General features: G+C 37.0%; 1 protein-coding gene and 1 long non-coding RNA gene across 2 annotated transcripts; one reads left to right on the forward strand and one right to left on the reverse strand.

The window, feature by feature from the left end:
- Positions 1–1027: 1027 nt before the first annotated feature.
- lva (lava lamp) lies at positions 1028–13407 on the reverse strand. Its single transcript, XM_075298308.1, has 7 exons — positions 13329–13407; positions 12804–13056; positions 10391–12746; positions 2032–9600; positions 1842–1962; positions 1631–1779; positions 1028–1567 (listed from the first exon to the last, which is right to left on the reverse strand). The coding sequence occupies exons 2-7, from the start codon at positions 12879–12881 to the stop codon at positions 1476–1478; spliced, it is 10365 nt and encodes a 3454-aa protein (XP_075154423.1). The 5' UTR covers positions 12882–13056; positions 13329–13407; the 3' UTR covers positions 1028–1475.
- A 1815-nt stretch (positions 13408–15222) lies between these two features.
- LOC142228221 (uncharacterized) lies at positions 15223–15720 on the forward strand. The gene is made up of 2 exons (XR_012720100.1): positions 15223–15468; positions 15537–15720. It is a non-coding gene; the product is annotated as an uncharacterized LOC142228221 (long non-coding RNA).
- The last annotated feature ends 516 nt before the right edge of the window (positions 15721–16236 follow it).

The raw sequence follows: 16236 nt of genomic DNA on the forward strand, positions 1-16236 counted from the left end.
CCGGAAAACTAATATAAAAAAAATTAATAAATAAAAAAAAAATTAATAATTTTTTAATTGACTGTCAATTAATTTTTTAATTGATACTATCATTTTCGTGATTGAAGACATTTCAATTAAAAAATTAATTGGATCAATTAATTTCGTGATTGAATCAGAAATTTTTTTTGTGTGTTGGCACTTTCGACAGAACAGACGTGAACGTGACTCTTCACGTAAGGCTCATTCACGCAAATGGTACTATGATCTTAATGATTCAGGCATCTCTCAATCCACCACAGCCTACCAAAGAAGAAAAAGAAGTAGAAGATACAACCGAGGAAACATCGCTTATACAAATCGATGGAATAAATCAAATCAAATCAAATCAAATCGAAGTAGTAATTTAATCCAACAAAATTAAATTATGGGTTAATTCATAACTTACAGTTTAATTTATTGTGTTTAATTTTACTTTACCCTCATGCAAAAATCTGCAACAAACAAAAGACTTGAATATTTTTTGTTTCTTAGTATAGCAATCCACCAGTGAATTCACTAGAGGAAACCAAAATTTTGCTAATACAAAATAATAATATACATATGACCTTTCATTGCAAAACCAAAAAACATAAAGTTACACTTATATAATAAACTCAATCTCCAGATTTGATCATAACGATATCAAAATCCGAATCTGAGACGTCGCTAGATTGTCTTAGAAATGCTGACAACGACATTCCGGTATACGGTGGAAGGTAGTAATGCTATTACTCTCATTCTTGTAACGTTTTTGGGCCTTATAGACTTCGTTACATATATGTTGAAATACATAAATAAACATTTTAAAATTCTGGTGCCATTTTGTACTACACAACGTGTATGAAGGTAATACTTTACTGTACCATGCCACCAATTATAAAATTTTTCGACGAAGTACGACATTTCATAAATGACAAACATTACAAATATTACCCATTGCTGAAGTCAATGGATCGTTCTCCCAAATCGCAATTCTTTCCATGGATCCCTTTCAAAACAATTAAAATATCAACAACATTTTTAGATATTTATTAATTTGTTGTTGGCAAATACATGGCATTAATTTAGATTACCCTAAATTAAATGCTATTTTTGCCACGCATATTCATTCCAATTATAGATAAAAACTTACAATCTAAACAAAATTAACTAAAAAAAAAAAGAAAAATAATATAGGATATCGCATAAAATTAATCGGCTATACTTGGTTGCGTCGACATCAACAACAAACGAATGGAAAAATAAACGACCTAGAAAAGTTCGAAGTACGTCGGGATCTTACGAGTACGAAGATCGTTAGGATTATTGCTTACGATATATACAAAATAGTAGTATTACATATATATTACATATAGGAAAGAAGACGCACACGCAGCGGGTATGCAATTACAATACAAGGAATTTACTAGAATGATTAAAGGTACATTAGGGGACTATAATAGGATAGGATAATCCTAGAAATCTGGAGGTGAATTTCCTGGTTGTCCACTCTTATTGCCCCAAAGCCAATTAAGTAAAACATTGGATGTGGGTTGATTAGCCTGGGCTGTAAAAATGAAAAATTGAATTATTTTCATGAAATGCATGTCGTGACAATCATAGTACTTACATGAATCAGTCCCGATCAGTTCAGAGACAGCAGCTGGAGGCATTTTAGCTACGTCCTGTTGTAATTTTTCCATTTGACGTATACGTTGTTCACGTTCCTCTTTAATAACCTTGTCCTTGGCGTGGCTTACGGTTTGCAGTTGGGACAATCTGAAGAAGAGGAAAAAATTAAAAACAGTAGGGCAATGGGGAAACCAAGAGTATGTATTTACTTTAAATTCAATTCATCGTCAGCTGTAGCCACAGTTGAACCCGCAACTGTGGCCGTGCCAGCAACATTATCTATACCCCCAGATGGAGACGCTGAAGCACCACCAGACGATGTCGATGATACTGTGGAACAAAGAAATGGCAAATTAATATAAATGGAACGATATTAACGGAGATGATGTGGTCATTTACCATCTAGTAATCCCGAACTTTGAGCTGCAGCCTTAAAAGCTTCCATTTGTCGCAGTGTATTGGACAATTTAAGCTGCAGGGTATCTCTTTCTTCCAAGAGGGAGACCAATTCAACGGTCATTTCCTCACAACGCATATCTCGCTGATGCAACATATACAGAGCTAAATCTAATTCCGATTTGGATACAGTGGCGACATCAGATACAGGGGTGACATTTGATTTCCTACTCTCAACAATACCAATATGTGAAGAAGTATTCTGTAATTTGAATGGATCATATTGGGCTGCCAACCGAGCATATTCGGCAGATCGTATGGCCAATTGTTCCTTTAGCGTTACAATCTCCATTTCTTGGGCCTCAAGAGCGCTTTGCATTTGCTCCATTATCGCATCAACATTAGTTTCGTTGTCCTGATGCGACCTGATGCGCAACGGAGTGCCATCATGAGAGGCTTCGGCCGAAGTAGTTCCTGATGCAGTGGTAGACTCCGAAGATGGCGTTGAAGATGACGTTGTCTCGACGGAGACTACTTGCTGGGTCGGATCGATTGCAATTGTATTTGATTGGCTCTTTCTTAACTCATTGATTTCCGATCTCAAGCGCTCTTCCTGCATTTTAAATTCCTTTTCTCGTTGTTCCAAATGATCTTGCCACATTTTTGCTATTTCACCACAACGTTGCTCAACTACTGCCTCCCATTGGGCATTAAGAGCTACAAAGTCTGCGGAGGTATTACCTTGTTCTTGGCCCCTATCAACAATGCCTCTCTGCAAGGTTTCTATGGTTTTACGCAACTCTGAAATTTCCATATTTTTGGTATCCAACTCCAAAGTGAGTATTTTCATCTTGTCTTCCTGTTGTAAACTTTCCATGACATGATTATTTAGAACCTGTAACTCCTCCTCCATTTGTTTTTTCTCCGATAATAATTCTTTAATCTGAGCTTCTAGTTCGTGTTCCTTGGTAACATCCGCTTGATGTTTCGAGGTACTTTCTTTGCTAGCTTTCATTTCATTGGAGATTTGCAGCGATAGATTATTTTCCAATTCCTGCTTATCTTCTTCAAGTTCTTTGACGTGTAGTTTAAGCATTTGAATTTCTTGGTTTTTGGTCAATATTTCCAGCACAAGTTTTTCTGTTTGGTCTTCATTCATGAGGTCATTAATGCGCTGTTTCAAATGCAATATTTCCGATTCCTTCTCTTGTAGTTGTGCGGATAAATCATCACTACTTGTATGTCCCATTTTAGTTTTCAAGTAGTCATTTTCCGCCTGCAGACTTTGGAGTTTCTCCTCCAGAGGCTTTCGGTCATGGTCTGTGTATTTACGATCAGAGAGCTGCGTTTTTAGTTCTTCAACCATTTGATTAAGTGAAAGTGTTTGCTCCTCGAAATTTTTCTTCTCAGTCCTGAGCTGTTCTAGTTCTTGTATTGAAATCTCAGTCGGTTTGTGCAAAGCATCGTCCAATTGTTTTTCTTTCAAAGCTTTCAGGGATGATAACTCTGATTCCAAGTCAATGAGACTTTGCCTTGTATTGGCAAGAGTTTCTCTCAAATTTTCTACCTCCTTTTGAAGGTTATCGAGTTCTGATTTAAGTCGCAGTTCATTAGCCTGTGACAATGATAAGATCTCAACTTGAGCCTCATAATCGGCTGAAATCTTTTTATTGGCGTCCAAAAGGCTGTTGTACGACACTTGAAGGTTTTGCACTTCTATCCTAAGATTATTAACTTGAGTGGCGTCGTTGTGAGACTTATTTTCCTCAAGTTGGGTTAGTTGTTGACGCAACTTTTCAATGGTTTGTTCTGCTCGTTGGGAGTTTGCTTTCTCTTCCTCAAGCAATGCTTGCAATTCCGATCGATCACCATTGACATCTTGAATCTCCAATGTTAGAACTTTGATTTTCTGCAGAAGATCCTCATCATTAACTGCTGTAACCCCAGAGGTTTCTGGAGTATTCTCTTTCGCTTGTTTATCTGATTCATTGGCCCCATCATTACCCCAATCATCAAGAGTTTCCAGTTTTTGTTGTAACTCCCTAATACGAGCCTGATACATTTGCACTTCCATATCCTGTCGTTCTTTCATTTCGGTAATGCGTTCATTGCCAGCCGTTAGCACATCAATCCGTTTGAGAAGCTTCTCTTTCTCATTGGTAAAGTTCTCTTGTAATTTCGCGTGTTCCTCCAATTTGGCTTCCAAAGTCTTGACTTGATTTTTCAGCTCGTCTTGAATGGCAGCATCGAGATCGTCAAACATTGAACCCGATTCTATGGAGGACGACTTCCGGAAACTGGATGAATTTGCTGACGACTGTAATTCCTCGATTTTTACCTTGTATTCTCTTAGTTTCTTCATAAGCTTTCCAGACTTGATATGCAACTCCTTCTTTTGATCTTCACTACGTTCCAATGCTAGTTGAAGTGTTTGCAAACGTTCATTCAGGTCCTGCATTTGTATTTCTAGATATTGCTCTCTGGGTACGAGTGAGATGGGGGCTGCGCTGCTTTGGGAAACGGTTTGTTTTGCATAATGTTCGGCTTCAGCCAAGGCTTCCGAGTTGCCCCACGAATCGCCCCAATCCTCACCTCCTACATCAAGCGTAGAGATTGTTTCGGCATCAGGCTTTACTTCGGGATGGCAATCGAAAACCTTTTTGGGTACTATAATTTCCTCAACCACAGGTTCTTGCGATACCTCCGGTATGACAAAAGGTTCGAAGGATTGACCTGGAGTATTACCGAAGAACATGTCAAGTGTAGGTTGTATAACAGGATCCACTATTTGTTTTTCCACAGAGCCAATGGTCTGTTTCAAATGGAGTTCTTCCTTATACTCGCGCTGTTGCCGCCTCAACTTCTCTAATTCAGTATCCTTTTCATTTATTTCTCCTTGCATTGTCTGAATTTGGTGCTTGAGGGCATCTAGTTCTATGCGAAGTTCAATAGCCTCGCTTTCTTTCTCCAATACTTTTCTATATTCATCCTTAACATTTTGCAATTCAGAATTAGTTTGTTGAATAAGAAGTTCCTTATCATGCAGGCGACTTTCAAAATCTCTGAAACGATCTTCGTATTCGTTTTCTCGTTGATTGCGTATGGCCAATTTATGTTCCAAATCTTGGGCATGCTTCTCTAAATCGGATACGTTACGCTGTAGATCTTCAATTGTAGGTTGCTCTGCGGGTGGTTCTAACGATGTTGGGGCATCCAAATTGCTATGCGATGTTGGTTGGATAATATCATCGAATGGCGAACGAATGGATGATTCCGATGTGAAGAACATAGGGGGAGCTGGAATAACATCATTAGCCTGAGTGTCGGTTAGAGCTGAAGCTACTCCTTGCAAGGTACGAACATTGGCAACATTTTCCTGGCGCTCATTTATTTGTCGTTGCATTTCGCGATTTGCGTCCAGCAGGCTGTTAAATTCAGTCTGAATGTTATTAAGCTCCTGTTGAAGACGAGATATTAGAGCAGTTTTCTCATTCAAATCCTGATTGAGGCGTTCGATGTCACGGCTATCCCCTGGCTGAAGTGCGCTTGTATTAGGTGCCATGTTTTGCTGTGGGAGACCAAATGCCAGCGCGAAGGGGTCAGGCTGGTGGGAATTGTTTGCTGCAGCAGCTGCCATTTGCAATTGTAGATTCTGCCTTTGGTAGTTCTCGATGACTGCTTCTTTTTCGGCCAATAGATCGGTAAGGCGCTTATTTTCCGTTTCAATGAACACCTGGTCGTCGGTTTGATTCTGCCCTTGACCAACTTGCATTCTCAGAGTATCTAGCTCAGCTATTTGATTTCGTAGCGCCTGTAATTCGTTTTCATGGTTAGAAGTTAGGCTTTCGATTTGATGGCGCAAATTCTCGATTTCGGTTTTGTCCTGCATAGACTGCATGCGTAATTCTTGCAGGTCATAAAGATCTTGTTGGGAGTTTTCACTTTGCATTCTCAACCAAGATGTCTCACGCTCTAATTCGGATTTGGCCTGTTCCAATGTATTCACATTCTCTTGGAGACGCAGAATGTCATTTTGGTGTTGATTGCAGTCATCAGTTAAGCGTTCAAGTTTTTCTGAAAGTTCCCTCTTCTCTTCGTTCACCAGCTGCAATTGTTCGTTAAGTTCACACTCCAGTTCGTCCAATTCGGTAACTTTGGCAGCCAATTTACCATCATAGATGGCCTTTTGACGTTCAATATCAGACTCTGCTTTGGAAAGTTGTTCGCGAAGCGTTGTTATTTCTTGCTCGAATTCTGAGTTACTTTCAGTTTTGTACTCGGAATATTCCCTTTCCAACTTGGAGTACTTAGTTTGTAGGCTATTATGCTCGGTTAGTAGCTTGCGGTAATTGTCTTCCACTTCTTCCTTTTCACTTTGCGACTCAATTAGACGTTGAGCTATGACTTCATCATGTTCGGACAGCATATTCAAACGATAGATCAATTCGTCCTCGGTCTTTGCATGTTCCTCGGAAGACGATTGTAGTTGGGCATCCATTATATTCACCTTACGTTCCATCGACGCCCGACGTTCCTCAAAACAAGCTACACATTCTTCCAGACGGCCAATTTTGTCTTTGAATTTACCATTCTCCTGTTCAAGAGTTTCAATGTAAGACATGTCTTCTTGTAATTTGGCCTGTATGCCATCATGAAGGGTTTCCAAACGGGTAATCGTTTGTTGGAAGTTGGCTTTTTCATTGTGGTATTTCTCGTTAAGTTGGTTGTAGGAAATTTGCAAAGCCTCCAGTTCCGTTCTCAATGATGTGCTGCCAGAATCCGGTTGATGTGTGGGGGAGATAATAACGGCTTCCTCTTCGGGCAGCGATGATAACTTCTCTTGCAAATCTTTAAGTTGGGCCTGCAAACGTTGAATTTGTCCATTGCGTTCTTTAATGACAGCTTTGGACTTTTCGAATTTGATGGATTTTGCTTTCAACTCTTCCGAAACCTCTTTAAGGCGTTGCTCTTGAGATGCCAATTCAGCCCTCAAAGAGTTCAGCTCGGCATTATGATCCGCTGGCCTCGTGGTATTTTGTAATTGCGCTCGTAACTCGGTCAACTGTTGGAGGTTTTCGTGTTCTCTCTCCCTAATGGTCATAAGTTCATTTTCCAAGTCATCTATAAGCTTTTCAGACTTTTCCAGCTGACTGCTTTTATCTGCCAATACCTTGGACAAATTCTCATAATCTGAATTTTTAACTGATGTAGCGGCTGTATTGCCCCAATCGTTTAGTTGTTCTTGTGCAGCCATTAGGGATTGTCTCAACTCCTCAATTTCTCTGGTTTTAAGTGCTAAGTTTTCTTGAGTACACAGAAGTTCGTCTCGAAGTTGATCGGTTTCTGTCGAGTCACCCCAGTCAGAGGTTTCCTGGCGGATTGTTGCCAACTCACCCTCATATTTTATTATAGCACTCTGTGCGGACTTAAGTTCCATACGCAATTTATCAGTTTCCATATGTTGTCGTTCCAATTGGGAGATGGTGTCTTCGGCCTGCGATAATGATTTCTTAAAATCTTCAAGTTGTTGGTTTCGCACTCTTAATTCCTCCTGGCTAAGTTGGAGCTCCTGTTGCAATTGTTCAATTTCTGACAGGTCATCGAACGTATCCCACGCAGATTGAGGAGCATTGCTTGCAGGGGGATTAGCATGGACATTAACTTGTAGATTTTGAATCGAGGATTCTTTCTCATCAATAGCTAATTGCAGTTGCTTGACTTCCTGTTCCAGTGTTTTTCTAATTGCACAAAGATCTACGTATTCTTCGTTCTTTGATTCAAGCTGTTCTCTCATGGCCGCCAATTCTTGCTGCAGACTCGAATTCTCTGTACGAAGTTCAGTTAATTCTTTTGTTTGATTTTGAGAATCTCGCAATTTGTTTTCCAATACTTGACATTGAGTGGCCTTTTTCTTTAGATTTGCGGCATATTTTTTCAGTTTCTCCAATTGATCTTTGTTACGCTGCTCCAGTTGGTTGTTATTCAATTCCATTTGTGCCATCTTTTCCAAATATCCTTGCAATTCTTTGTTGGACTTGTCCAATTGCTGTTGTAATTCATGCAGTTGATTTTTGTTTTCATTAAGGTCTTCTTGCAGATAAGAAATTTCATCTTCCTTTTCGATTATCTTAGTGGTATTATCCTCCATGGTCTTGTAAAGCTCTATGATTTGTTGATTGAGTGTATCAATGGATTCTTGTTTGTTGGAAAGTTCGTTGAGTTGTTCCTGCACTAAATTTTTGTTGATTTTCAAAGCTTCTTTGAGTTTATCGCATTCGTTTTGCAACTCTTGCATGAGCTCAGAACCATTCAAGGTCGAAGATTGTTTAAGTTCAACTAATTCTCGTTTTAGTTCTTGCACTTGGTCCCCACTATGTTGCAGGGCCAATAGTTTGATATTCATTTCGTGTTCATGCTCTTTGTAAGCTTCGATTAGTTGTTGCTTCTGCTCGGAAACTAAGGTCTGCAATATCTCCATTTCCTGCTCATATGTGTCACATTTGGATTCGAGCTCCTTGCGTAGCCGTGTCAATTGCTCAACTTGTTTTTCATGAGCCATTTCCTTGTCATTGATAACGCGATCAAAGTCTTCGGAGATTTTCTTCAAACTGGCAATTTCTTCATTTAGCTTAGTAATTTCATTGAGTCTTTCGTCATCGGTAGTACGGGCTTCATACAACTCGCGTCTAAGATCATCAACTCTGGATTGCAATTCGGCCATTTGCGTTTCGTATTCTTCATTTTGACGCACTGCCCTCTCTAGCTTGGATAAAACTTCGGGGTCTGCGGTAATAGCTGGTCTTTCATCCGCAAATTTGTTATCGTTCTGTTCATCCTGACAATAGCGGGCTTCATCCAATAGTCTTCGTAATTCCATATTTGAAGCTTTAAGTTCTCTATTTTGTGCAGTTAATTGTTCATATTCTGCCAGGGCTTTACCATTGGGCGCTGTGACGGCAACAACAGTCTCAACAACGGTAACAGTTTCAACGGCACTGCTTGCTTCCTTAACTTTAGTCAACAATTCACTCAATTGTTGGTGGGCATTTTCGGCTTCTTTGGCTAGCTTCTTAGAAATATTGAATTTGGATTTCTTATCGTGAGCTTTTCTGTAAGCTTCCAGTTCGCAATTTAATTTGGACAATGACTTTTCACACTTATCGAATAGAGTATCGCCGTTATCCAACGCAGCTACAACTTCAGAGGATTGTTGCAGGGTAGTCAGTTCTTGTGAGAGCTGATTTTTATTTGCTCTAGATTCAGCAATTTGAGCTGTGAGAGTATCCTTTTCCCTATTGATTGCCTCAAGTTTTATTGATAAATCGTCATGTTTCTCTTTGGCATCGTCCAATTTTTTTTCCAACTCAAGCTTTTCATTTTTCAGTTCGTCAATTCGAGCTAATAACTCAACATTTTCAGATGACAAGTTTTCCATTTTTTCCAAAACTTCTCTGCGCTCATTTGTAAAAAGTTCAATTTTTGTGATCAATTCGGAACTCTCTTCTCGTAGTTGATTGAGGCTTTCCGTAAGTTCAGGATTCATTTCGGTTTGGGTTAGTTCATTAATTGATTCTGGAAAAGAAACGTTTTAATCTTTTTTTGTGAATTATGTAGGGACAGTATCTTAATGTGTCTTAAATCTTCGGTTCAATCTTTAGGAATTTATTGATGAGATTAGTTCTATTTGTTGGAAAAATGTGGAACCCGACATAAACTGATGGCGATTTCGATTGGGAAGAAAGGTTCAACTTTCTCGAAATTGATTGCAAGATATCAAGGACACTGTCATAGATTTTGGATACTTTATACCTCACAATATTATAAATTAATAATATCTTTAGAATTACACTATCATTTGGCCGAAATGTCAATTAGGGAAAAAGTAGTGTAACACCAAGGCAACATATTTTTTGCGAATCGAAAACGCCCTGAATCAATTAGGGGCAAGGGAGTTGTGGCATGCGTTCAAAGGAAAAAGTACCAACAACCAACTCGACAAATATTGCAGTAAGCAAATATTGTGCTTTTGAGAAGTTTCGCGTGATGAATATTTTTTGGTTTCGTTTTGACCTTGAACAAATATAAAATTTTTCTTATTGGCAAACATTTTCCACAGTTTTCTCCCTATTGTAAAAAGTTCCGATTTCGAACTTTACATTTAAATTTCAGGCTTTATGAAAGAGAAAATGTCATTGAAATATAAAAGTAAAAATGCATGTATGTCATTTGTGAGCGGTGATAAAGTGACTACGAATTGTGAAACAGGCTAGTCTAAGTTTCTTGTCGAAAAAATAATGCTTCCAATTTAAAATTGTCTGCTAAGATCAAGACATGCAAATGAAATGACACAGTACAAACTTACCTTTGTGCGAAGAAATATCTGATTGTGTTTCTCCCGTTTCCAAACGTTTATTGAATTCTTCAAGTTCTTGTTTTTCTTGATGTGTTAGTCTTTCAACTATTTCAATGGATTCAGCAGATGACGATGATTTGCTAAGCTTCTCTACTTTGTCTAACAGCTCTATGTTTTCATTCAAGTAATGCTCAAGTTTCTTGTCCAACTCATCCTTTTGCTTCTTGACTAATTCGATTTCTTCGTTGGCACCTTGCAAAGATTTTTCTTTAATTTCCAATTCGTTTTGAAGCGTTGTGATTTGGTCATTTAGTTCCTTTACTTGTTCTTCCAATTGAACTTCTATTAGTTCAGTTTTAACGCGAGATTGCTCTCCCTGTTTGAGGGCTATAATTTGTTTTTCCTTTTCTTCTAGAGACACCGTTAGTGAAGCTATTCTTTCTTCATATTCTTTGAAATTGTCGTCATGGTTACATACAGAAGCCGTAGATTCCATTTGCATCAACTGCCATTGGCCCTTTTCGTCTTCTAGTTCGGTTATTTTCTGTTGAAGTTGTTCTTTCTCCTTTCCAAGTTTAACAACTTCCTGATGTAGATCTGAACCCTTTTTGAGCTTCTCAATTTGTTTCTCGGTTTGTTTACATTTCAATTTTAATTTTATCATGGCCTTGTTGGATTCATCAAGTTTTTGTTTCAATTGTTGGTTTTCGGCCTCCAATTCTGGATTTACCCCTTCAGAGCTGCCCACAGACGATGAAGAAAATAGCGGTTTTGTTTTTAATGTGTTTTCCATTTTCTCTTCCATAACTTTGAATTGTGCATTGAGAACATTAAGTTCGATGGTCTTCTCCATTAATTCCTCCTCGTATTTGCGCAACGTTTCCTGTGCCTTTAATAAATCCTCTCTTTGAGACTCAATAGTTGATTCTAAACTGGAAATCTTTTCGGCTATGGATGAATCGCTAATTTCAAGTTTTTCCTGCTCGTCTATTCTTTGTTGGAGTTTACTTCTTTCAGTTTGCAAATCTTCAATGTCATCCAATAATTTTCGAATTTGTTTAGCCATTTCCGTCGTAACCTGTGAATCTGTACTACCTTCGTTGGAAGAAGATTGGGTGATTTCAGAGTTTATCTGTAATTCAGCACACTTTTCTTCGGAATATTTCAATTTCTCTTGCAAAACAATCACCTCAGCCTTAAGATGTTGTACCTGTTCCTCGAGTTTTGTAGTTTTCGATGTCAGATCACAGCGAGCAGTTTCCAGAATATCATTGGTTTCAGTTAGTTCCCGTATGCGTTCTAATTGATCTTGTAGTTCCTTTCTCAATTGCTTATTATCCATTGTGAGTTCGGCTGATGTAATAGGTTCCGTAGAGGACAAGTCATCCAATTGTTTTTTCAAATCTTCCGTTTCCTCCGAAGTTTTCTGTTGTAATAGACGCGATACCGTTTCAAGTTCTTGAGAAAGTCTAGCATTTTCATTGGACAAAAACTCTATTTGACTTGCATGGTTGTCTATGTCTGTCGACTTTTCCAATGACTCCCTTTTCTCGACTTCATAAGCATCAATTATGTCTTGGAGTCTACGAAGTTCTTCCTGGAATGCTTTCTCTTTATTGTTTAACTCTTCTTGCTTACTAGCCAATGTGGTTTCTAGTTCTTCAGCTTTCTTCTCCAATTCAGAGTTATTTGATGTGGAATAATTACTTCGATTATTATTCAGTTTTTCCTTTTCCAGCTGTTTCTCTAAAAGACGGCATCTATTTTCCAAAAATTTAATGCGTTCTTTTTCAAGACTAAAGTTTTGTGATGACAGATCGGTTGCTGATTTGTGCCTCTCTCTGTTCACTGGTGTGTATATGAGGTGACTTAAGTCTGACATTGATCTACCCAATTCAGTAGTGTCTTCCAAACATTGTTGTGTAGAGTCAAACTTTTCTTTCAATTGGGAAACCAGTTGTTCCAAATGTTGCTTACTTGAAGCCTTCTTGGCCATACGCAACTTGTTTTGTTCCAATTGTTGTCTCATTAGAGCAATTTTTTCACTTCCTGGTGTACTGAAAGTCGTAATCGCCGCAGGCTGAGTTTTGTTTGGTGTTGGATTGGGAGTGGACGAGTGGGAGGGCATTGGTGAAGATGATTGTGAAATATTGAGAAAGCTTGGCTTATCCTCGTAACCCAAAGGGGCTTCTTGGGAAGTCACTTCTGTCGAGTATGTTGATACATTCAAGCCCTGCTTTGATTTAGCTTTCGACTTCATTAGCCTCTCAGCTATATGTTTCACTTTTTCTTGAGCAGCACTTTTGCTGGAGCCATGTGCAGCACCAGACTTCCTCACCAATTCTTTCAGTGCTGATATCTTTTCCTGTATAATATTAGAATTAGTGCATATTTTTTCACGTTATTGTAATTTTCTACTCACTTGTTGTTGCAAAAAACTTTCCTGGAGATTTGATATATCCGGAGTTTGTTGCTGATGCTCGTTCGGATCGGATGACATTTTCGTGAAGTGATTCTCTATACTTTAGCTACTGTGTAAATTGTGTTTTTTGTGTTGCTGGAGCAAAAGTTTTGAGACATTTATTAGTATTTATTGCGTTGGCTTTTCCTATTTTGTTGGAAGGGATACTCGTATAAAATTCGTATGCTAGACATCAGCATTGGTGGTACATGTACTGAAAATAGAATAAAGCAGACTATTACCAGGGTACAAATACAAAAACCAGATCTTCTTCATGTGGCACAGAAACCATGTATTTTAATAAATATGACAACATCTCTCTGCTGTCAATTCCGTCTGACGTGTTCATCCATATTTTGTTTCATCTCAATTCACTTTATTATACACCAATCTATTCAAATCTGATTAATTGTTTATACAGATGTGACCAATATTACAAAATACAATATATTTCCAAAACGAAGAACAATTGTATTCCCAATTTACCATAAATTGAACCATTAATTAACAATTTACTACAGAAAAACACAATTCCATGTCAGCAAAAATAACAGTGATGTAAATTTGTGGAGCATTGAGCATAGATGTATTAGCAAAGTATTTGATTTGGTACTATTTACGCACTGTACAATTTTCTGGCAGATGTTGCCAATGTGGCCATATTCACTGAAGTATCTACATGCAAAGATGAGTTCTACGTTCAGTTTTTTCACCAAAACTCCAAATTTTAGGTGCAAAAATATATTTGACTATGGGTAAGTATTAAGTTCGAGTTTAGCCGCTAAAAACGTATTTTTTCACGATTAGTTTTCTTTAATAATCCATTTTTAGTTTTCACTTTATCGATTTTAGCGGCTAAACTCGAACTTAATACCCAACTTTAAGGTGAGTATTAAGTTTGAGTTTAGCCGCTAAAATCGTCATTTTTTCCCTAAAGGTGTGTACTATGTTCTGTTTTCGAGTTGAAAATCACTTTATTTTCGCGATTACTTTTCCTGAAATAATCAAAATTATAAATGAAAGCAGACATATTCCTGTAAAGTCTTGCCGAAATCTAGAGGAACAAGAAATTGCACATCAATTGAGTTAATCTATCTGCTTTATATTGAACTGTTTTAGTAAAGTAACCGCGAAAATTTCAACGCGAAAAGCGAACATAGTACTTACCTTAAAGTGAAAACTAAATCAGTAAAAAGGCATAAAATTATACATATTTGTTGCAGATTTCTTTATAACTTGATGGGGGATAGACCAAAGTATATTTTCACAAAGTTTGTATTCCTTAAAATGGATTATTGAAGAAAAGTAGTCGTGAAAATATGACGATTACTTTTCTTTAATAATCTATTTTAAGGAAAACAAACTTTTTAAAAATTTGCTTTGTGTTATAATAAAATTTGCAGCAAATATATATAATTTTATGCTTTTTTTTACTGATTTAGTTTTCACTTTAGCGATTTTAGCAGCTAAACTTTAACTTAATACTCACCTTTAGCCGATAATATCGCAATTTTTTCACGATTACTTTTCTCTAATAATCCATTAAAAAGAATATAAACTTTTGTCACGGATGCCTTTTTAATAAGAATTCCAACAAAGTATAGTGTAATATTAAATTCAATTTATTAAAAATATGAGATCGTCCGAACTGATTGAAAGTCAAATTCAAAAACCTAAAGTATTTCTGATCTATTAAGGTGGGTATTAAGTTCGAGTTTAGCCGCTAAAAACGTCATTTTTTCACGATTACTTTTCTTTAATAATCCATTTTAAGGAATACAAACTTTGCTTTGGGCTTTTCCCCATCAAGTTATAATAAAATTTGCAACAAATATGTATAATTTCATGCATTTTTCTTACTGATTTAGTTTTCACTTTAGCGATTTTAGCGGCTAAACTCGAACTTAATACTCACCTTTACAATTCAATGCGATCATGCGAATGTAACAAAATAATTTTTCAATTAATGTCCATTTTTTGATTGTTTGGTTATAAAGGCATAGTCAGTTATAATTTCAAATTGTCTGCTAAAAATTTAATAGAATGATATCATTTATAAAAAAGAACATTTGTTATTACAAAGTATGTTCTAAATCCTATTTTCTTTAAGTTTCATAAAGCCTACAGAACTGGGTGATACTGACGCAAAATGTATGATATTTGAGAGAAACGTTGACAAAAACTGCATGATATTAGAGAATCTTTCCACATGATTGCCACCTACTGATGCAGTTCAACTTCACACATAGATGGGAAGAACACAGAATATTTAATTCAAGGATATATAATCATAGTTTGAAAAAATACTGCCCAATATTTGTTAGGGGGAGATGGCAAAACCATAAAACTCCTTTAGCTATGCCTATATCATTACCCTGCCAGCATTTCAAAGTTCCATTTCATCCTCATCGCTACCACAGACTCGTAAGTGACACTGCAACAATCGCCAACTGTGATAGTATTTTACCATCACTATTCGCATGAAAGTATTTTGCCATCACTATTGTTACAAGAGGCATTTTATATTTTGTGAAACACCAAGCACAACTAGCTTCTTATAATTTATTTAAATAAAAACGATAATGAAGTGCTGAAAACATAGTTATTTCGTTTAAAATTGTGAAAGGTATATTGGTGAACAATTTTTGACTTTTCGAATGGAATAAAGTGATAGTTTTTCAAATATTTTTCCAGACACGCTGCCTCCATTGGGAATAAAAGCAATGGCTGATAGACGCTACAACCTGTAACTTACAACTTGTAACTCAACATCAATCTCTTATTAATGCTTAAAAATATGTTAAATGTGATAGTCGTATAAATGTTATATTTATGAGAATTTATAAATGTTTAATAAAAATAATAAACATCTAAACAATCGTGTTTTACTTGACCACAATGATTTTTTTACAACTATCTTAAAATGCACTTTGTCTGATTGTTTGAAGGGGCTCTTATTGGCGTCTTTCTAAATGTATCCGGAAGGGCACCTAATAATGGCACTCATGCGATACTTTTTTGTAGTAACTTGGCGTGGTACAACTTCTCAATAGTGACGGCGCTTTTCTGAGGAGTTTTGGATATCGTATACTGTTTTCGACGTAATGGGGTTTCTCAGAAGCGCCCCCAAATTCAAAAAATGTTGGCAGGGTAATGAAATATATTTGAATATAAGCAAATACACCGAAAAAAAAGTGAACCGTTTTATGGGAAGAAACGAAAATTGAACTAAATTTTACTCCAAATTTTGAGATTTCCCCAAAGCGTTGTTAAAACCAGTAAATTTTAATGTCCTGTTGTACTTTTTAACTTCAGTTCACGAAATTACATCATCTAATAAAAGAAAAAATTAACTAAAAGTAAAGAAGAAAATCATTGGCGCTAAATCATGACC

This window comes from Haematobia irritans, chromosome 3 (genome assembly GCF_050003625.1).
Source record: "Haematobia irritans isolate KBUSLIRL chromosome 3, ASM5000362v1, whole genome shotgun sequence".
Classification (NCBI taxonomy): Eukaryota; Metazoa; Arthropoda; class Insecta; order Diptera; family Muscidae; genus Haematobia; species Haematobia irritans.

Coding starts and splice junctions, on each gene's coding strand:
- lva (XM_075298308.1), bottom strand. CDS start 12,881: ATGTCATCCGATCCGAACGAGCATCAGCAACAAACTCCGGATATATCA. Junction 9,601..10,390: donor AGATATTTCTTCGCACAAAG/GTAAGTTTGTAC, acceptor TTTCTTTTCCAG/AATCAATTAATGAACTAACC. Junction 1,568..1,630: donor ACTGATCGGGACTGATTCAT/GTAAGTACTATG, acceptor TCATTTTTACAG/CCCAGGCTAATCAACCCACA.